This window comes from Pezoporus wallicus, unplaced genomic scaffold, assembly GCF_028554395.1.
Source record: "Pezoporus wallicus isolate ANWC-B61680 ecotype Strahan unplaced genomic scaffold, APGP_CSIRO_Pwel_v1 contig_9469, whole genome shotgun sequence".
Taxonomy (NCBI): domain Eukaryota; kingdom Metazoa; phylum Chordata; class Aves; order Psittaciformes; family Psittacidae; genus Pezoporus; species Pezoporus wallicus.
Window position 1 is genome coordinate 36,115 of NW_026642620.1, and position 21,072 is coordinate 57,186.

General features: G+C 55.0%; 1 protein-coding gene across 3 annotated transcripts in view; it reads right to left on the bottom strand.

Moving 5' to 3' along the window:
• SLC4A8 (solute carrier family 4 member 8) overlaps positions 1–21,072 on the bottom strand; it is a 23,914-nt gene continuing 2,842 nt past the window's right edge. For 2 of the 3 annotated variants that reach the window (XM_057430969.1, XM_057430970.1), the window contains exons 2-24: positions 18,685–18,766; positions 18,088–18,222; positions 17,550–17,685; positions 17,263–17,423; positions 14,613–14,801; positions 14,442–14,530; positions 14,183–14,340; positions 13,768–13,855; positions 13,242–13,388; positions 13,025–13,116; positions 12,472–12,646; positions 12,198–12,331; positions 11,125–11,370; positions 10,942–11,047; positions 9,949–10,110; positions 9,203–9,316; positions 8,756–8,917; positions 8,019–8,270; positions 2,750–2,818; positions 1,676–1,849; positions 1,466–1,603; positions 1,058–1,158; positions 1–94 (exon numbers count right to left, since the gene is read on the bottom strand). In XM_057430969.1, coding sequence (XP_057286952.1) covers positions 7–94; positions 1,058–1,158; positions 1,466–1,603; positions 1,676–1,849; positions 2,750–2,818; positions 8,019–8,270; positions 8,756–8,917; positions 9,203–9,316; positions 9,949–10,110; positions 10,942–11,047; positions 11,125–11,370; positions 12,198–12,331; positions 12,472–12,646; positions 13,025–13,116; positions 13,242–13,388; positions 13,768–13,855; positions 14,183–14,340; positions 14,442–14,530; positions 14,613–14,801; positions 17,263–17,423; positions 17,550–17,685; positions 18,088–18,222; positions 18,685–18,766 — 3,198 coding nt within the window. In that variant the 3' untranslated portion in view covers positions 1–6. The remainder of the gene's footprint in view (positions 95–1,057; positions 1,159–1,465; positions 1,604–1,675; positions 1,850–2,749; positions 2,819–8,018; positions 8,271–8,755; positions 8,918–9,202; positions 9,317–9,948; positions 10,111–10,941; positions 11,048–11,124; positions 11,371–12,197; positions 12,332–12,471; positions 12,647–13,024; positions 13,117–13,241; positions 13,389–13,767; positions 13,856–14,182; positions 14,341–14,441; positions 14,531–14,612; positions 14,802–17,262; positions 17,424–17,549; positions 17,686–18,087; positions 18,223–18,684; positions 18,767–21,072) is intronic. The other variant, XM_057430971.1, reaches the window with a different exon arrangement.

Below are 21,072 nucleotides of genomic sequence, written 5' to 3' on the forward strand. Positions count from 1 at the left end.
CCGCGCTCAGAGCGGCTCCGCGTCCATGGTGAGCGCTTTCCACACGGCCGTCTTGGGCATCTCGTCCGAGATGTTGATCTCAGAGGGGTCGGCCCTGCAAGGGGGGGTTTAGGGGTCAGCCCTATGTGAGGTGTTTTAGGGGTCAGCCCCACAAGAGGGGGTTTAGGGGTCAGCCCCACGAGGGGGGTTTAGAGGTCAGCCCCACAGGAGGGGGTTTAGGGGTTAGCCCCACAAGAAGGGTTTAGGGGTCAGCCCTATGTGAGGTGTTTTAGGGGTCAGCCCCACAAGAAGGGTTTAGGGGTCAGCCCTATAAGAGGCGTTTAGGGGTCAGCCCTATGTGAGGTGTTTTAGGGGTCAGCCCCACAAGAAGGGTTTAGGGGTCAGCCCTATGTGAGGTGTTTTAGGGGTCAGCCCCACAAGAAGGGTTTAGGGGTCAGCCCTATAAGAGGCGTTTAGGGGTCAGCCCTATGTGAGGTGTTTTAGGGGTCAGCCCCACAAGAGGGGGTTCAGGGGTCAGCCCTACGAGAGGGGTTTAGGGGTCAGCCCCACAGGAGGTGTTTTAGGGGTCAGCCCTACAAGAGGGGGTTTAGGGGTCAGCCCCACAGGAGGTGTTTTAGGGGTCAGCCCTACAAGAGGGGTTTAGGGGTCAGCCCCACAGGAGGGGTTTTAGGGGTCAGCCCTACAAGAGGGGGTTTAGGGGTCAGCCCTATGTGAGGTGTTTTAGGGGTCAGCCCTACAAGAGGGGGTTTAGGGATCAGCCCTATAAGAGGTGTTTAGGGGTCATCCCCAAAAGAGGGGGTTTAGGGATCAGCCCCACAGGATCCCGCCCGCAGCTCCTCGGGCTTGAGCCCGAGCACCTCCAGGTACCATAAAGTCATTGGGGACGCGAGGCTTGGGGTCAGAGCTGAGCCCTCCATCACCTCCTGCACCGCTGCCCATGCCCATGCGCCTGCCCACCCGGGTCCTGGGGGGTGCTCAAGGGAGGTGCAAGAGGAGAGCACGGACCCGAACCCCTTCCAGTTAACGCTGCCGGGGATCCCGGCCCTTGGGGCCGTACCTGTCACTGCTTGGCTGTGGGACACCCGCTTTGCTGCTCTTGCCCAGCAGGCGCAGCTGAACTGAGCTGGCAGCAGCAGCTTCCATCATCTTGCGGGACTCCTGCGGTGAAAGGGACAAATCCAGGCCCAGGAAACCCATTGGGAGCTGCCCTCTCCTGCCCGACAGCAGCAGGGGAAGGACCTCCCGCACCAAGGCAATGGTCACGAGCAAACCCCCCCATGGCAATAAGCACCGCTGGGAGCAGCAGAAACCCAGCTTGAGGAATACCCCATAATTGAAGCGCTAAGCTCAGTGCTGATGAAGAACAGGCTGCGATGTGGGCTCCATTTAGTCCTGTTCTTTCCCCTGCCAGGCCAGGGGCAGCCTGGCAGCCCGAGGGTGATGCCCGGCTCGCAGCCGGCGTTACCTCCTCTTCTTTGGCTTCGTTTTTGGCGTCGTCCAACCTCTTCTTCTTGCTCTCCGGCACGAGGTCATCGAGGAAGCTGAGCTCCCGCTTGGAGAAGCAGAAATCCATCACCTTCCGGACGAAGACGAGCGCCAGGACCTGCGTGAGCCGGAGAGGCCAGTGAGGCCGGAGGTGATGCTGCAGCTCCCCGCCAGCACCGCCGGCTCTTACCATCATGGGGAAGATGATGGCAGCCCGGGACGCCTTGATGGCCCAGAGCAGGACGAGGCAGAGGAGCTGGATCAAGGTGAAGAAGTGCACCTTCCGCAGGGGCACGTGCCGCAGGTAGATGAAATCGGGCTGGTGCTTCGCCGGCATCCAGAACAGCTTCAGGCGGTCGAAGAACTGCAAGGGACAAGGGAGAAGCCACCACCGTGGGACTGCGGGGATGCGGAGGGAGCCTTCAGGATCCTGCTTGCGGGGGGAGATCCTGGATCCCCCCGGGTTCCTCCTGGGAGCAGCTCCCGTTTGCCCCATGGGAGCTGAAGCCCCCAGCAAGGATTCCCAGTTCCCAAAGGGAATCGTGGTACCTCTGCGTTGACAACGGGCAGTGCCCATCACTGCAAGAGACATTGAGGGGCTGGAGCGGGGCCAGAGAAGGGAATGGGGCTGGTGCGGGGCCTGGAGCCCAAGTGTGATGGGGAAGGGCTGAGGGACCTGGGGGGTTCAGGTGGAGAGGAGAAGGCTCAGGGGGGACCTGATCGCTGCCTCCAAGTGCCTGACAGGAGGATGGAGCCAGGAGGGGCTGGGCTCTGCTCCTGAGGACCAAGGGATGGGACAAGAGGGAACGGCCTCAAGCTGCACCAGGGCAGGTTTAGATGGAGCTGAGGAACAATTCCTGCCCCAGAGGGTGCTCAGGCATTGGAACAGGCTGCCCAGGACAGGGCTGCAGGCACCATCCCTGCAAGTGCTCACACCCCATGGAGATGAGGCCTCAGTGCCACGGGGCAGCGGTGGCCTTGGCAGGGCTGGGAGTGGTTGGACTGGATGAGCTTAAAGGGCTTTTCCACCCTGGTTGATTCCCTGATCCTATGAATTCCCCCATTTCCACATCCCCAAAACACCGCCCTAATCCATGGAGCTGAGCCCTACCTGCCTGCTCCTCCCAGCCCCATGGACCTCCCCCCACCTCCCCCAGCCCTTTTCCCTGCCCCAAACACCCTCATTTCCTGCCTGCCCATGGTTTTCCCTGTGCCACTTGCATGGAGCTGAGCTCCCAAGGGCAGAAGCGCTGCAGTTCCGTACCTGAATTCCTCTGAGCGACGACACCCCCATGTAGAGAAAGACACCGTAAAGCACAGGCATTGGGATGAACTGCAAAGGACAATGCAATGATGGCTTGGGTTAAAGCACATGCTCAGGGTGGTCACTGTCCTATAAGTGCTGCCTAAAACCCCCTCCAGCCTCTCAGTTTCCAGTGGCTTCAAGAGGGGGTTTAACCAGCAGTGATTTGGAGCGTGCGAGGAGCTGATGCTCTGCTTTAGGGGTCTGGTTGCATCCGAATAATCCTGGTTTCCAGAAGGGCTGGAGGAAAATGGGTGATTTCACCTAAAGAGAAACATTTCCCTGTGTTCTTGTGGCAAGGAGTGATGGGTCTGCTTTGAGCCTAAAGATGATGGGTCTGCTTTGAGCCTAAAGATGATGGGTCTGCTTTGAGCCTAAAGATGATGGGTCTGCTTTGAGCCTAAAGATGATGGGTCTGCTTTGAGCCTAAAGATGAGGGTCTCCTTTGAACCTAAAGATGATGGGTCTGCTTTGAGCCTAAAGATGATGGGTCTGCTTTGAGCCTAAAGATGATGGGTCTGCTTTGAGCCTAAAGATGATAGGTCTGCTTTGAGCCTAAAGATGATGGGTCTGCTTTGAGCCTAAAGATGATGGGTCTCCTTTTACTAAAGATGATGGGTCTGCTTTGAGCCTAAAGATGATGGGTCTGCTTTGAGCCTAAAGATGATGGGTCTCCTTTGAGCCTAAAGATGATGGGTCTCCTTTTACTAAAGATGATGGGTCTGCTTTGAGCCTAAAGGTGATGGGTCTGCTTTGAGCCTAAAGATGATGGGTCTCCTTTGAGCCTAAAGATGATGGGTCTGCTTTGAGCCTAAAGATGATGGGTCTCCTTTGAGCCTAAAGGTGATGGGTCTGCTTTGAGCCTAAAGATGATGGGTCTGCTTTGAGCCTAAAGATGATGGGTCTCCTTTGAGCATAAAGGTGATGGGTCTGCTTTGAGCCTAAAGATGATGGGTCTCCTTTGAGCCTAAAGGTGATGGGTCTGCTTTGAGCCTAAAGGTGATGGGTCTCCTTTGAGCCTAAAGATGATGGGTCTGCTTTGAGCCTAAAGATGATGGGTCTCCTTTGAGCCTAAAGATGATGGGTCTGCTTTGAGCCTAAAGATGATGGGTCTCCTTTGAGCCTAAAGGTGAGGGTCTCCTTTGAGCCTAAAGATGATGGGTCTGCTTTGAGCCTAAAGATGATGGGTCTCCTTTGAGCCTAAAGATGATGGGTCTCCTTTGAGCCTAAAGATGATGGGTCTGCTTTGAGCCTAAAGGTGATGGGTCTCCTTTGAGCCTAAAGATGATGGGTCTCCTTTGAGCCTAAAGATGATGGGTCTGCTTTGAGCCTAAAGATGATGGGTCTGCTTTGAGCCTAAAGGTGAGGGTCTCCTTTGAGCCTAAAGGTGAGGGTCTCCTTTGAGCCTAAAGATGATGGGTCTCCTTTGAGCCTAAAGGTGATGGGTCTGCTTTGAGCCTAAAGGTGAGGGTCTCCTTTGAGCCTAAAGATGATGGGTCTGCTTTGAGCCTAAAGATGGTGGGTCTGCTTTGAGCCTAAAGATGATGGGTCTGCTTTGAGCCTAAAGGTGATGGGTCTGCTTTGAGCCTAAAGATGATGGGTCTGCTTTGAGCCTAAAGGTGATGGGTCTGCTTTGAGCCTAAAGATGATGGGTCTCCTTTGAGCCTAAAGATGATGGGTCTTCTTTGAGCCTAAAGATGATGGGTCTCCTTTGAGCCTAAAGATGATGGGTCTCCTTTGAGCCTAAAGATGATGGGTCTGCTTTGAGCCTAAAGATGATGGGTCTGCTTTGAGCCTAAAGATGATGGGTCTGCTTTGAGCCTAAAGATGATGGGTCTCCTTTGAGCCTAAAGGTGAGGGTCTCCTTTGAGCCTAAAGATGATGGGTCTGCTTTGAGCCTAAAGGTGATGGGTCTCCTTTTACTAAAGATGATGGGTCTGCTTTGAGCCTAAAGGTGAGGGTCTCCTTTGAGTCTAAAGGTGAGGGTCTCCTTTGAGCCTAAAGATGATGGGTCTGCTTTGAGCCTAAAGATGATGGGTCTCCTTTGAGCCTAAAGGTGAGGGTCTCCTTTGAGCCTAAAGATGATGGGTCTGCTTTGAGCCTAAAGATGATGGGTCTGCTTTGAGCCTAAAGATGATGGGTCTCCTTTGAGCCTAAAGATGATGGGTCTGCTTTGAGCCTAAAGGTGATGGGTCTCCTTTGAGCCTAAAGGTGAGGGTCTCCTTTGAGCCTAAAGATGATGGGTCTCCTTTGAGCCTAAAGGTGATGGGTCTGCTTTGAGCCTAAAGGTGAGGGTCTCCTTTGAGCCTAAAGATGATGGGTCTGCTTTGAGCCTAAAGATGGTGGGTCTGCTTTGAGCCTAAAGATGATGGGTCTCCTTTGAGCCTAAAGATGATGGGTCTGCTTTGAGCCTAAAGGTGATGGGTCTGCTTTGAGCCTAAAGATGATGGGTCTCCTTTGAGCCTAAAGATGATGGGTCTGCTTTGAGCCTAAAGGTGATGGGTCTCCTTTGAGCCTAAAGATGATGGGTCTGCTTTGAGCCTAAACATGATGGGTCTGCTTTGAGCCTAAAGATGATGGGTCTGCTTTGAGCCTAAACATGATGGGTCTGCTTTGAGCCTAAAGATGATGGGTCTGCTTTGAGCCTAAAGATGATGGGTCTCCTTTGAGCCTAAAGATGATGGGTCTGCTTTGAGCCTAAAGATGATGGGTCTGCTTTGAGCCTAAAGATGATGGGTCTCCTTTGAGCCTAAAGATGATGGGTCTGCTTTGAGCCTAAAGGTGAGGGTCTCCTTTGAGCCTAAAGATGATGGGTCTGCTTTGAGCCTAAAGATGATGGGTCTCCTTTTACTAAAGATGATGGGTCTGCTTTGAGCCTAAAGATGATGGGTCTCCTTTGAGTCTAAAGGTGAGGGTCTCCTTTGAGCCTAAAGATGATGGGTCTGCTTTGAGCCTAAAGATGATGGGTCTGCTTTGAGCCTAAAGGTGATGGGTCTCCTTTGAGCCTAAAGATGATGGGTCTCCTTTGAGCCTAAAGATGATGGGTCTCCTTTGAGCCTAAAGATGATGGGTCTGCTTTGAGCCTAAAGGTGATGGGTCTCCTTTGAGCCTAAAGGTGAGGGTCTCCTTTGAGCCTAAAGATGATGGGTCTCCTTTGAGCCTAAAGGTGATGGGTCTCCTTTGAGCCTAAAGGTGAGGGTCTCCTTTGAGCCTAAAGATGATGGGTCTGCTTTGAGCCTAAAGATGGTGGGTCTGCTTTGAGCCTAAAGATGATGGGTCTGCTTTGAGCCTAAAGGTGATGGGTCTGCTTTGAGCCTAAAGATGATGGGTCTGCTTTGAGCCTAAAGGTGATGGGTCTGCTTTGAGCCTAAAGATGATGGGTCTCCTTTGAGCCTAAAGATGATGGGTCTGCTTTGAGCCTAAAGATGATGGGTCTCCTTTGAGCCTAAAGGTGATGGGTCTGCTTTGAGCCTAAAGATGATGGGTCTCCTTTGAGCATAAAGGTGAGGGTCTCCTTTGAGCCTAAAGATGATGGGTCTGCTTTGAGCCTAAAGGTGATGGGTCTCCTTTGAGCCTAAAGATGATGGGTCTGCTTTGAGCCTAAAAATGATGGGTCTCCTTTGAGCCTAAAGATGATGGGTCTGCTTTGAGCCTAAAGATGATGGGTCTGCTTTGAGCCTAAAGATGATGGGTCTGCTTTGAGCCTAAAGATGATGGGTCTCCTTTGAGCCTAAAGGTGAGGGTCTCCTTTGAGCCTAAAGATGATGGGTCTGCTTTGAGCCTAAAGGTGATGGGTCTCCTTTTACTAAAGATGATGGGTCTGCTTTGAGCCTAAAGGTGAGGGTCTCCTTTGAGTCTAAAGGTGAGGGTCTCCTTTGAGCCTAAAGATGATGGGTCTGCTTTGAGCCTAAAGATGATGGGTCTGCTTTGAGCCTAAAGATGATGGGTCTGCTTTGAGCCTAAAGATGATGGGTCTGCTTTGAGCCTAAAGGTGATGGGTCTCCTTTGAGCCTAAAGATGATGGGTCTGCTTTGAGCCTAAACATGATGGGTCTGCTTTGAGCCTAAAGATGATGGGTCTGCTTTGAGCCTAAAGATGATGGGTCTCCTTTGAGCCTAAAGATGATGGGTCTGCTTTGAGCCTAAAGATGATGGGTCTGCTTTGAGCCTAAAGATGATGGGTCTCCTTTGAGCCTAAAGATGATGGGTCTGCTTTGAGCCTAAAGATGATGGGTCTCCTTTGAGCCTAAAGATGATGGGTCTGCTTTGAGCCTAAAGATGATGGGTCTCCTTTGAGCCTAAAGATGATGGGTCTGCTTTGAGCCTAAAGGTGAGGGTCTCCTTTGAGCCTAAAGATGATGGGTCTGCTTTGAGCCTAAAGATGATGGGTCTCCTTTTACTAAAGATGATGGGTCTCCTTTTACTAAACATGATGGGTCTGCTTTGAGCCTAAAGGTGAGGGTCTCCTTTGAGTCTAAAGGTGAGGGTCTCCTTTGAGCCTAAAGATGATGGGTCTGCTTTGAGCCTAAAGATGATGGGTCTGCTTTGAGCCTAAAGGTGATGGGTCTCCTTTGAGCCTAAAGATGATGGGTCTCCTTTGAGCCTAAAGATGATGGGTCTGCTTTGAGCATAAAGATGATGGGTCTCCTTTTACTAAAGATGATGGGTCTGCTTTGAGCCTAAAGGTGAGGGTCTCCTTTGAGCCTAAAGGTGAGGGTCTCCTTTGAGCCTAAAGTTGATGGGTCTGCTTTGAGCCTAAAGATGATGGGTCTCCTTTGAGCCTAAAGGTGATGGGTCTCCTTTGAGCCTAAAGATGATGGGTCTGCTTTGAGCCTATGATCTAGTTGGAACCCGAGATCTTAAGGCCCTTTCCCACCTGACCTCTTCTATGATCCCATGATGTGCAAGGAAGCCCATGGGGCTGATGTTGGTGTGTTTAGCTCCTGGCAACGGCTGTGCTGAGGCATTCTGGGAGCAAATCGAGTGCTGCCTGCTCTAAAAGGAGCAGATTTAGTGGTCTGGGTACACCCCTAAGCATGGGTGAGCTTTCAGCTTCCAGCAAGGTCCTCAAGCACGACACAGTGGGGTCTGAAGGTGCCTGTCATGGGTCAAGCACCGAGGTTCGGGATCACAGCATCGTCCTCCTGCATCCCACCGCTACTCCTCGGGGACGATGCTTCAATACCCCCCAAGAAGCCCACGGTCGGGGGTGCTCTGCGTTGCCCTCTTACCTTCAAGGCAGACGTGAAGAAGACGGAGCAGCCCATGAGCACAAAGATCATCAAACCCGTGACCCTCTGCTCTCGGATCCCCAGAAACTTGGGCTGTTCTCCTGGTGCCGAGCAGTCGGACTCCACCTTGAGGCTGTTCACGTGGGTGATGGACAGGACGGTGGCAGCCACAAACCAGGGCAGCCCCATCACGGAGCACACCCCCAGCATCACGGCCACCATGAAAAGGTCCAAGTGGTACCCGCATCCTTTCTGCAGGGAGCAAAGCAACACAGAGCATCCCAGCGCAAGGACACGCCGCAAGCTGGCCTCAAACCCTACTTGAGCTCAGGTTGACTTCTTAACAATCTAAAACTAGAACAAGGATGTCCCCAGTCTCTGCGCACGCATCAGGCAGGAGCTCAAAGTGGCTGTGGAGAGTTTGTGTGGTACCTACGTCCAAAAATACCCCCAAAATGGACTCTTTTTCACCCATGGGGAAATTTCCACCGCTTGCAATGGCTCTGATCCCAAAGACCCCTCATCCTCCTGTGTCACCATAAACGCAGGAGAGCCTCCTGCCTCTCTTGCAATGGCTCTGATCCCAAAGACCCCTCATCCTCCTGTGTCACCATTAACACAGGAGAGCCTCCTGCCCCATAGGCAGCCGTTCCCCCAAAGCAACGCCTTCACAAAGCCCTTGGGACAGGAGCTTCTGCAGAGGGTTGGGGACGGGATCATCTCAAGCAGCCCCTGACCTTCAGCCTGTGCTCCTTCCTGTTCACGATAACGGCAGTGATCTGCTGGTCCATGAAGATCAGGATGGTGCAGAGCAGGGCTGGGATGAGCGCGGCCAACACCGTCCACCACGGGTTGGGGCCGATGGGGTTGATGAGCCACCCGCGGTCATCTCTGGTGGGCTGCAACAGAGCACGCGCCTCAGCACCCTGCCCCAGCCCAGCACCTTCATTGGCTCTGATGTTACCCTCCAACCCATGTCAGCCCCTCCACAGGGCTCAGCACAGCCACTGCCAGCACCTATAGACCCTTCTGTTGGAGGTGCCTCGTTTAGGGGCTCTTGCCTTGTTTCCAGAAGGGAACAGTGCCCTTGGAGCTGGAAAAGGACCTGGTCACGCACCAGCATCATCTCCTGCCCCAGTGGTGGCATCCCCAGGGGCCGGAACCTGCTCACACCCCTCCAGTACCTTGAACATATGGGGGACGTGGAGCTTCGGTGATGGGATCCCAACCATGAAGTCAATGAGCACCATGACGACGATGGCGAGGAACACGGCAAAGTCACTCACTGTGGAGCGGACCTGGGGCGAGAAACCAGAGCTGAGGGGGGCCTGGCAAGCAGGGCCATGACAGGAGGTGGAAGGAATGGGCCTGGGGGCATCGTCAGCATTAAGCCTGGCTAACAAAGACCCCCCCGCTCTGCGCCGGGCAGGCAGATCCCTCGGTTAGGTTCTGGTGCTGGGGTTGTCCCTTTGAGATCTGGTGCCAGGCAATGAGGTGGGAAAGGGCTGAGCCAATGCAAGCCTCAAAAGCATTATTACAAGCTAATGGGGCTGATGGCTGCCCCTACACCACGCTCACAGCTGATAGGGGGTAAGGCACTGAGGCATCGTTTGGACCTCAAAAGGATGAAACAGCGTCTTCTCCTATGGCAGCTCCACACTGGAACCAACGTTGAGCACAGAGGGTGGAAAACAGGGAAGGCCTGACTTCCCAAGGGAAAAACCCAGCCATGAGCACAAAGGCACAAAGAACCAGCTCAGGGCAGGTCACGAGGCAGGCGAGGAGGTGGGAGATGCTGCTCATGGAGGGGAGCAAGGAGCATCCACGCTGATGGAGACCTTGGTCAAGGCGACCAAGGGGTGGCAAGACGTGCTCCGGGGAAGCCACTGCGCGAAGTGGGGGCTGCTGCTGCTCCCCATCTTCCACCTACTCTGGTTGGGAAGTAACGGCTGGTTTTAAACTTCTTCAACAAGCTCGACAGGACAAAGGTGGAGAAGAAGAGGATGCAGCACCAGAAGAGGACGTTCGGAGCGTAGGGGCCGTTGCGTCCGCATGCGGGTCCTCGAAACTCTCCGTGCGCATAGCGACACTCCTGGGGAAAGAGAGCAGGAGGACACAAAGGCAGCGCTCGTGCAGCAAGGAGAACCGGGGGGCTCCGAGGATCTGGGTCCGAGATCCGTGGCCTTGTGACTGCGGCTGCTGGAGGCTGAGCTTTAAGGAGCAGCAGCCCTTGAGAGACATTGAACAGAGGAGAGCAGAGGTGGGCTCTGGGGGGACACCGTAACACAAGACCCCATCCTCTGCGTGAATGGGAGGTGCTTGTGGCTGGGGAGACAACAGAGGGGAAGGAAACCTGGAAACTCTTGGGGATAAGGAGGGACCAAGGCAGGCAGGCCAAAACAACCATGGTACCAACGGAGAAGAGACAAACCATCCCTTCCCAGTGTGGGGCTGGCCATGGGGGGGATGGAGATGTCCATAAGAGCCTCCCGCCCTGTGCCTCGGCTCTGCTTTGGGCAGCAACAGCCTAAGAGGTGGCTCAGACGCTCCAGTTTCTGCATGTGCCTGCAGGGAATGGGAAGGCAAGGTCTGGAGTTCCTAGGACCCAACTGAGGAAGCCAGGTACCACCTTTGAGCATGAACTCAAGCCCTGTGACTGCTGCAGCACCCAAACCACCCCCCAGACCTTGCTCCCGGTCAGAAACCTCATCCTGCAACCAGGCTGAGGAGAGCAGCTACTCCCCATGGTGCTGGGCAGGACAAGGGGGACTCCCCTCCCCTGGACCAAGCGGGTTACATGCACACATCCCATCGAAGCAGAGCAGCAGCAGCACAGGCTGAAGCCCAGCATCACCCGAAGGGCTCTGACTTGGGTACCATGAGGATGCTCCTGGACCTGGTGGCTGCGGCACAGGGCACTTACAGTCACCGTGAGGTTCTCCCAGGCGATGCTGGACACGTCGATCCCGTTGGTGTCCCAGTAGCGCCGGGTTTCATTGCTGGGATGGGCTGGGGGCTCGCACTTACAGCTGGGGGGAGAGAATCCAACCCAGGGTAAGGACAAGGCGATGGAGGGGCAGCCCCGAGCAGGAGGCAAGGAACGCACTAGTAGATGGTGAGGAGGTCGAGCTCGCTGTGCATGTGCACGGGGTAGGTCTCTCGCAGGTGACTCAGCTTCTCGAGCGCCTCGTAGATGAAGATGATGCAGATGAGGGAGGCGAAGGCCTCCTCGGTGAAGCGGGTGATGTAGCACACCAGGGAGCTGGCGTCGGTGGCCACCAGCACCACGCAGAAGAAGGCGGTCCAGAGCCCGATGCAGGCCCGCAGGGACAGGTACGAGAGCGCGTGCTCCCTGCGGAGCGAAGGAGAACCAAGGGTGGAAAGGCCAGAGCCCAAGGAAAGCCAAGGATGGAAAAGCCAGAGCCCAAGGAAAGCCAAGGATGGAAAAGCCAGAGCCCAAGGAAAGCCAAGGATGGAAAAGCCAGAGCCCAAGGAAAGCCAAGGGTGGAAAAGCCAGAGCCCAAGGAAAGCCAAGGGTGGAAAAGCCAGAGCCCAAGGAAAGCCAAGGGTGGAAAAGCCAGAGCCCAAGGAAAGCCAAGGGTGGAAAAGCCAGCACAAGGCTCTGAGCTTGGCCTTCCTTTGGGAAGAGCCAGGAGCACTTTGGCCAATTCTTTAATGGCCATTAACAGTCCTTGTGTTAACACCATGGAGGCTAATGGAGGTGTTAACACAACTCCTCTCCCACTTCACCTTGCTGCCCTAACACAGAAAGTGGCTGCTTCGGCACCCAGTCACCCACTACCAGCAAGCTGGGGCTTAAGGAAGGAAGTTGAATGGCAAGAAGGGTGGTTCATCTCCCATCTGTCATCACCCATCACACCCAAGGGCTGGTGCAGAAAAGAGCCATTTCCCATGAAGGGCTCCTGCTCTTTCATCAGAATCATCCAAACCCAGCATATCTCCTTGGGCACCCACATTCATGGGGCATCTCCTTCAACTCTAAGGACCCCAGACGGCCCCATCCATCCTTCATGGCCTGAGGGCTCCTGCACTGCCATGTACTAGAGCAGCAGTGGGCAATGCCCGTGGCACAGAAGACAACCCGAACCCAACAGCTCTCACTAACCCCTTTCCCCATCACTGCAGCTCCCACAGCGCCCAGCCCCAGCCCCTTCTTACCTGCAGAACTTGTAGAGGATCTTCTCGAACACAAGGACGGGGCCGGTGCTGCCGAGGATGGTGAGAGGTTGGCCAGCAAAGAGGGAATACACCACGCCGGTCATGGATGCGCCCAGCAGCGACTCCATGGCGCTCTGTGCAGGGAGGTGAGGAGTCAACGCATGAGACACGGGCAGGAAAGCCCCAGACAAAGCCCAGCACGAAGCAAATTCACTGCAGCAAGGACTTGTCCTTGGGTGTCCTCCCCAGGGCTACCAAGGAGAGGGGTGCTCACTATGTGGCCTTTGGTCGCTTCCCCCAGCAGTCCCCCGAAGGTGATGACGGGGGACATGCAGGCACAGTAGAGGAAGAGGAAGGATGCCAGGCACTGCAGGCTCACACCGTCCCGAAAGTCGCTCCAGAACCATGGGGCTTTCCGCTTCACATCCAGGATCAAGCCTCCGAAGAGCCTGCAGCGAGGGAGAGGAAGGGACTGGGCTTTGGGAGGACACACGGAGTTTCCTTGGCTGCAGAAGGGCACACAATCACTTCCCTCGCTAGAAGGAAGCATCCCGCTCCATCCCTTTCTACACCAAGGCACAGAAGCAAGAGAAGGACCAAAGCGAAGAGCCCATCCCCTCCTATGGCGACGGTCCCTTGCTCTGAGAAGCAGCAGAGCTTTCCCTGCAGGTACCAACACCTCTGCCCCCGTGCCAAGAGCAGCTCTGGGCAGCGATGCCGCGGCTGCACCCACCGGCACAGACCTGCCCAGCCCGGGGCCCCGAGCCCTGCCCTGACCCCAAAAGGGAGGAAAGCCCCCGACCCAGCCCCACGTGCAGGGCTCCCACCTCCCCGTCCGCTCCAGCTCGGGGCCGCTGTGCTTCTCCGCCTTGCTGTGGGAAGTGCTGTCCTCAAGCGCGCCGGGCACCTTCCTCTTCTCCTGGGGAGTCGGATGAAGATGGGTGCCCGTGAGGAGCTTGTTTTGCCCCCGGGCTGCGTTGGTGCCGGTGTAAACCGGGTCCCTGCACCCCCCACCCCGCCCCCTTTCCCCTGGGCAGCACCCACCTGCGAGGGGACGCTTTTCGGGGGCTCGATTCGGATCGATGGATCCCACTCTCCCGGCGGCAGCACCGTGACCTGGTCCAGGAACTCATCGATGCCGGCCACGAGGTCGGCGCGGTCCTTGGCTTTGTAGGCAACGTCATGGAAGACCTGCCCCCAGGAGAGAGCCGGTGAGAGGAGAACCCGTGCCCTGCCCCGGCCGGCGCAGGAAGCCCTCCACGCATCCCGTGGGAGCGGCAGGGAACGTTCCCCCATTGGGAACAACCTGCCCATCTCCTCCCCAAGGCCCCGTCCCCCGTGGCCTCTTTGGCTGCAAGAGGAGAAGCCAGCACGGGGACGAGGTGCAGGATGCTCCCCAGGCGGGATTTCCGCCTCCAGGATGGGAGGTGATGTGAATCCATGTGTTTGCTTTGGGATGTGAGCAAAGGGTGGGCTCTTTGGATGGCTGGCAGCAAATCCTCCTCCTCGCTGATATAGGGACAGGGAGAGGAGAAGATAGGACCCAGAGATGTCTCTTATCGCGGCGCACCTCGTCCGTCATGATAGTAGCCATGGACCTGCCGATCTCGTGGTACCGATGGGCTTTTCCTCCTGGGCCAAGCAAAACAAACAGGAACCTGGGCAGGGAAAACCAAGCGGGAGATCAGGATGGGTCCTTGCTCCAGGAGTGCCCCAGGAGCTCCCAGATTCCACACGGGATGCGCAGGCACCGGCTCCGCGATGAGCTGGGAATTCCTCAAACCCCATCACAAAGGGAACTTTGGGGCCAGCTTCCATTGGGAAATTGGGTTTAAAAGAGCAGGGAAGGGAGAAGCAACGGTGAGGAGATGTGAGTGGGAGAAACGTGGCCTTCTGCCCTTGGGATGCCAGGGTGATGCGTGCAATCCGATGCTGTTCATTGGGGGGGGGGGTTATAATAAACCCTTTGCGCTCCTCATTCCAACCTTGTTGGGATGGGAACTTCCGTCATGCCCGAGAGGAGGACAGCGGGGGTGAGGCGGACGAAGGCCACGATGGGCTGGGGCAGGAAGTCCAGCTCCCCCACCAGCACGTTGGATGCCTCAGCTCCAGTGGGAATCTTCTTCAGGAAGTGCAGCTCCGCCTGGGCACGACAAGGGCTTTAGAGGCAAGAGCCCCAAGAGCAGCGGAGTCTGAAGGAGCAAATCCGGCCCTAGAGGCACAGGCAGGCTCCGTGTGCTTCACCTTGCTCAAATCCATGGTGCTGGCCTCGGGGGGGACCCCGTTCTTGGCTTCTGCAGCGGTGGGGGAAGGATGCGGGCCGAGAGCTTGGGCTGCGGGAGGAAGGAGGTGAGGAACGGGACCCAAGCGTGGCAGAGCCCCTCTCCCGGGGGCGCGTCCCGTGGGAATGCCGACCTGGCTTCTCGAGGAGGGGCGGCTCCGGCTGCTTCTTGCCGCCGTCGGCGAAGGAGCGGACGATGGGGAGGAGGTTGTTGCGCTTCCGCTCGTTCTGGTGGCGATGCTTCCGCAGGAGCACGTCCCGCACCCGCGCCCTCGTGCGCGCCTCCAGCTCCGAGCACGGCTCCTGCTGGCCCAGGAGCAGCTCTGGGGGGGCAAAGGGGAGCAAAGGGGAGCGAGCCTCAGAGCAGGGATGGGGCTGAGCGCAGCACCCCAGAACTGAGCCCAGCACCCGCAGAACTGAGAGCAGCACCCCCAAAACTGAGAGCAGCACCCCCAGAACTGAACCCAGCACCCCCAGAACTGAACCCAGCACCCCCAGGACCTGAGCCCAGCACCCCCAGGACCTGAGCCCAGCACCCCCAGACCTGAGCCCAGCACCCCCAGACCTGAGCCCAGCACCCCCAGACCTGAGCCCAGCACCCCCAGAACTGAGCCCAGCACCCCCAGGACCTGAGCCCAGCACCCCCAGAACTGAGCACAGCACCCCCAGGACTGGAGCGCAGCCTCGCTTAGCAAGGAGCTGCAACAGAGTTCAGCCTCTCTCTACAGGGAAAGGGATGCTGTTGGCTGAGAACCATCCTCTGCCAGAGAAACTGATTGGTAACTGATAACTGATATAACTGATAACTTATAACTGATAACTGGTAACTGATAACTGATATAACTGATAACTTATAACTGATAACTGGTAACTGATGACTGATATAACTGATAACTTATAACTGGTAACTGGTAACTGATGACTGATATAACTGATAACTTATAACTGATAACTGGTAACTGATAACTGATATAACTGATAACTTATAACTGATAACTGGTAACTGATGACTGATATAACTGATAACTTATAACTGATAACTGGTAACTGATAACTGATATAACTGATAACTTATAACTGATAACTGGTAACTGATAACTGATATAACTGATAACTTATAACTGATAACTGGTAACTGATATAACTGATAACTTATAACTGATAACTGGTAACTGATATAACTGATAACTTATAACTGATAACTGGTAACTGATATAACTGATAACTTATAACTGATAACTGGTAACTGATGACTGATATAACTGATAACTTATAACTGGTAACTGATGACTGATATAACTGATAACTGATATAACTGATAACTTATAACTGATAACTGGTAACTGATATAACTGATAACTTATAACTGATAACTGGTAACTGATATAACTGATAACTTATAACTGATAACTGGTAACTGATGACTGATATAACTGATAACTTATAACTGATAACTGGTAACTGATGACTGATATAACTGATAACTTATAACTGATAACTGGTAACTGATGACTGATATAACTGATAACTGATATAACTGATAACTGGTAACTGATAACTGGTAACTGATATAACTGATAACTTATAACTGATAACTGGTAACTGATGACTGATATAACTGATAACTTATAACTGGTAACTGATGACTGATATAACTGATAACTGATATAACTGATAACTGGTATGAACTGATATAACTGATAACTGATATAACTGATAACTGGTAACTAACTGACTGATAACTGATATAACTGATAACTGATATAACTGATAACTGGTAACTGATGACTGATATAACTGATAACTGATATAACTGATAACTAACTGATAACTGATATAACTGATAACTGGTAACTGATATAACTGATAACTGGTAACTGATGACTGATATAACTGATAACTGATATAACTGATAACTGGTAACTGATGACTGATATAACTGATAACTGATATAACTGATAACTAACTGATAACTGGTAACTGATGACTGATATAACTGATAACTGATATAACTGATAACTTATAACTGATAACTGGAAACTGATGACTAACTGATAACTGATATAACTGATATAACTGATAACTTATAACTGATAACTGGTAACTGATAACTGATATAACTGATAACTTATAACTGATAACTGGTAACTGATATAACTGATAACTGATAACTGACAAAGTAATAAACTGATATAACTGGTAACTGACAACTGATAACTGATATAACTAATAACTGGTAACTGATAACTGATAAACTGGTAACTGGTATAACTGATAACTGATATAACTGATAACTGGTATAACTGATAACTGGTAACTGATAACTGGTATAACTGATAACTGATATAACTGATAACTGGTAACTGATAACTGATAAAGTAATAAAATGGTAACTGATAAACTGATAACTGGTAAACTGATAAACTGGTAGACTGATAAAGTGATCAACTGGTAACTGCTAAGCTGCTAAACCGGCAGACTGATAAAGTGATAACTGACCAGCGATAAGTGGTGAGCTCTGCCTTTCAAGCTCCTCCACCCTGAAGCTGAGGCAGGTGAAAAGGAAAAGGAAATGACTTGCGGTAAAGAGCTTCCTTACTGAGGCTCAGCTCTTGCACAGACCCGCATTGCCAAGAGCTAAGCCCTGACACGCGCTCCTTTCTGGCTGGGGAATGCCCTCTAAGCCCCCAGATCGCTTTCCAAGGGAGCCCTATGGGAGGGAAGAGCCGTGGACCTGCTGCGTGCCTGCTCCCCAAGCCCAGCTCGCTTGGGGGGATGCGGTACCTGCGATCTCCTCCATGCTGTTGGCGCAGACGTCCAGCAGCACCATGCCGTTGACGAGGCAGCTCCTCAGCTCAAAGAGGCTGTGCAAGGAGAGCGTGGCCACATAGGGCTTGCTCCAGCGCTCGCCGCCGTCCTCCACGTCCTCCTCAAACTTCAGCCACCTGCGGACACCGGGCACCGTCCGCCCCACGGCACGGGCCAGCCCCAGCCCCACTGATGGAGCTGTGGGTACCGTCACGCACGCCCGCTCCTGCACTGGCAGAGCTCATCCCGCGGCAGGGCTTTACCTCGCCGTCTCCTTCCACTCGGCATCTTTGCCCTCCTTGAGGCAGATCTCATCCAGCTCGGTGAACAGGTCATGGGGGACGTGCTGCTCGTCCTCCTCGGTCCCGAGGATGAACTGCACCCGCTGGGACGGGGTGACTGGGGGCAGAAGGCAGAGCCCCGTCCCGTTACTGTGCCGCAATCCGCTCCCGTGCACAGCGGGCATCGGACCAGCGTCAGCCCAGCCATAAAGGGTCCATCTGCTCCCTCTGCCCTGGGGCTGTCCAGGCTTGCACAGAGCCATGGGGAAGGAGAAGCAGCCGCTCCAGCTTCCCATGGGATGGGCTGCTTTCCTTCCCCGCATTTCCCTTTAAAGCCCGGATCCCGCTCGGGAAGAAGAGAGGGATCCCCCTGCAGGGGGGGGATCAGGGCCAACGGGATGAGGTTCAGCACCCTGACTCCCCTTTCCACTGCCTTAAACCGACAAAACAAGTGGGGGAAGCCTGGGGAAAGGGGGGCTTTCCCTCCCCGCGTTCCCTGGGGATAACAGGGAGGACTCACAGTGGTCGCCCTGCTCCGCGGGGGCAGAATCCTTCTCCCGTTCCCGTTTGCGCTCCTTGCGGCCGTGGGGCCGGTGGTGCCGGTGGCTCTGGCGCACGAGCGGCATCCGCACCCCCACGTACAGGGTCCGGTGGCCTGCGGGAAAGCAGCGCCGGCATCGCTCGATGCTGCCGGGATGGAAGCGCGGAGAAAGAGCGGCTTCCCATCGCGGGGCGCTCCCTGCATCCCTGGCGGGCACGGAGCGGTATCGCTCAGCCCTTGCCACCACGGTGGCAAACGATGGCTCTGGGTCACCCAAAAGCACCCTGATGGCACTGGGACTGCTCTCAAAGCCCAGCTTTGCTGGGCGGCGCAGCCTGCGACAGGAGGGACCGTGTTTAAAGGCCTCGATTGACAGCAGATCAAATCAGTTCCACCTTGAGCCATGAGCAGCCCCTTGAGGAAGGCAGCCCTATGGGGGGCTTTTCCCCTCTCTTTGTCAGCCAGAGCATCCCTAAACGCTGCCAGAACTGAGCTGCTTCGCTAAGGAGCCCAATGGGGAGCGAAGGACACTTTGTGCACTGGTGGTCCCCTAGCAGGATCCCAGCGCACGCTCACCTTCCAGCTCCTCCTTCTCATAGTGGATGTTGACGACGTTGCTGGTTCTTCCCTGGTCAATCACTGCCTCCTCGTCCTGCCTCTGTTCAGCAAGGAGGAGAAGGTACAGGTTGGGTTTGTAGAACATGGAGCGGTTTGGGTTGGAAGGGACCTTCAAAGCTCATCGAGTCCAACCCCCTGCAATGGGCAGGGGTGACAGCCACTAGAGCAGGGTCCCAGAACCACGTCCAGCCTGGCCTTGGACGTGTCCAGGGATCCATCCACCACCTCTCTGGTCAGCCTGTGCCAGGCTTTTACCGCCCCCATTGCAAAGGATTGCTTCCTCACATCCAGCCTGAATCCTCTTTCAGTTTAAAGCCATCACCCCTCATCCCACCACAACAGGCCTTGCTGAAAAGTCTCTCCCCATCTTCCTTGTAGGCCCCTTTTAAGCACTGAGAGCCCACAGTAAGGCCTCCCCTTAAGGAGCCTTCTCCTCTCTCTTGGGAACAGCCCCAGCTCTCAGCCTTTCCTCACAGCAGAGTTGCTCCGTCCCTCGGAGCGATTTTGTGCCCTCCTTTGGCCCCTCTCCATCAGGTCCATGCCCTTCCTGTGCTGAGGACTCCAGAGCAGAGCAAAGGGGCAGGATCAAGGTGCTTGACACCTCTGCATGCAGCCCGGGATAGGGGTGGCCTCTGTTCTGCAAGCACCCATTGCCCGCTCAAGTCCAGTCTTTCACCCACCAGTACCCCCAATTCCTTCTCCTCAGGGGTCCCCTCCAGCCCTCCAGCCCCCAGTCTGTGTTGATACCAGGGATTGCCCCAACCTTTGTGCAGGAGCCTGCACTTGGCCCCGTTGAACCTCATGAGGTTGCATGGAAGCCTGGCCAAGTCCCTCTGGATGGCATCCTGCATCCTGCACCCTGCACCCTGCATCCTGCACCCTGCATCCTGCCCCTCGAGCACATCAACTGCACCACTCAGCTTCGAGCCATCTGCAGATGTGCTGGCAATGCCCCCAGTCCCACTGTCTGTGTCACTGAAGGTATCAAACAGTGCTGGTGCCAGTACAGACCCCCGAGGGCCACCATTGGTGTCCATGCAGACACTGAGCCATTGACCGCTACCCTCTGGGTCATAGAATCCTGGAATCATGGAGTGGTTTGGGTTGGAAAGGACCTGAAAGCTCCTCCATCTCCAACCCCTCCACTGGAGCAGGGTGCTCCAAGCCCCTGTGTCCAACCTGCCCTTGATGGGATGGAGCATCCAAACCTTCTCCATTCAATCCATCCCAGTGTCCCAGCACCCTCACAAGGAAGAACTTCCTTATCTCCAACCTGAACTCCTCCCGTTCCACTCTGAACCCATCACCCCTGGTCCCATGGCTCCAGCCCCTGATGCAGCTCCCTCCCCAGCATCCTCAGGCTTTACAGAGCTCCAGGCAGACAACGCCTGCATCCCTTCGTCTGCCCCCTGGTGCAGTTGCACCACCACAGGAGGCCTCCAGGTGGGTCAGGCAGGACTTGCCCTTGGCTGCCTTGAATCACCTCCATGTCCTCCCTGTGCACAGCTCCCCTGTCCCGCTCCAGCCATCGTCCACCCCTGCGGCCATGCAGGTCCATGAGCATCACTCCTCTGTGTGCCTCCTCCTCCAGCATCTCCTCTCTTGTCGGTAATGGGATTTGGAGGTATATATGCTTTCCCCTCCGCGGTGATGCCTGCGAGCCTCACTAGATGGCACCTGGGCACAGGACACGGCCACCGACAGCATCCGAAGGCCCTCGGGAACCTGCAAGGGTGAAGCTTCACCTGCGTGGAGCATGGAGAGCATCGGGTTTGGCCTGGCAGGGCTGGGGTTGGTGCTGGCAGGGCTGCAGGAGCACAGGAGCAGGCAGAAGGGAGCCGTTTTGCTTCTCTTTCCCTTTGCCACCCCGGCCGGGAAGGGGATTACCAGGCTTAGTGCCTTCAAAGCCAATCGCATCTCACACTGGAGCCGCAGCTGCAGCTTTGGAAGGGCCTCCTGGAAACACCTGGGGTCTCCTTTCCTTCCCCCTCTTCGGGCTGCTCTTCCAATGGCCATGAATGTCTTCAAGGCTGAAGAAAACCCGCTCCTGCCGCCGGGTTTCTCCTCCCTTGCCGGCCTGGACAGGAGCTCCCCAAGAAAGCCAAAATCTGGTCACCACGCAAAGGAAACCTCTGCAGTGCTGCGCAGGGGTTTCAGCCGCAGGCGCTGCCGTGGGCTCTGCTCCCCATGGCCCCATCAGGAGCAGCATCACCGCCTCGCCACGCCACCGGATGCGCCGAGCAGGAGGAGCGGATGCTGGCGATGCCGCTGGTCCCCGGCGCCCCACGGCAGACCCAGCTCGATGCCAGCTCCTGGCACTCACCACGGGACCGCGTTTCCCGGTGC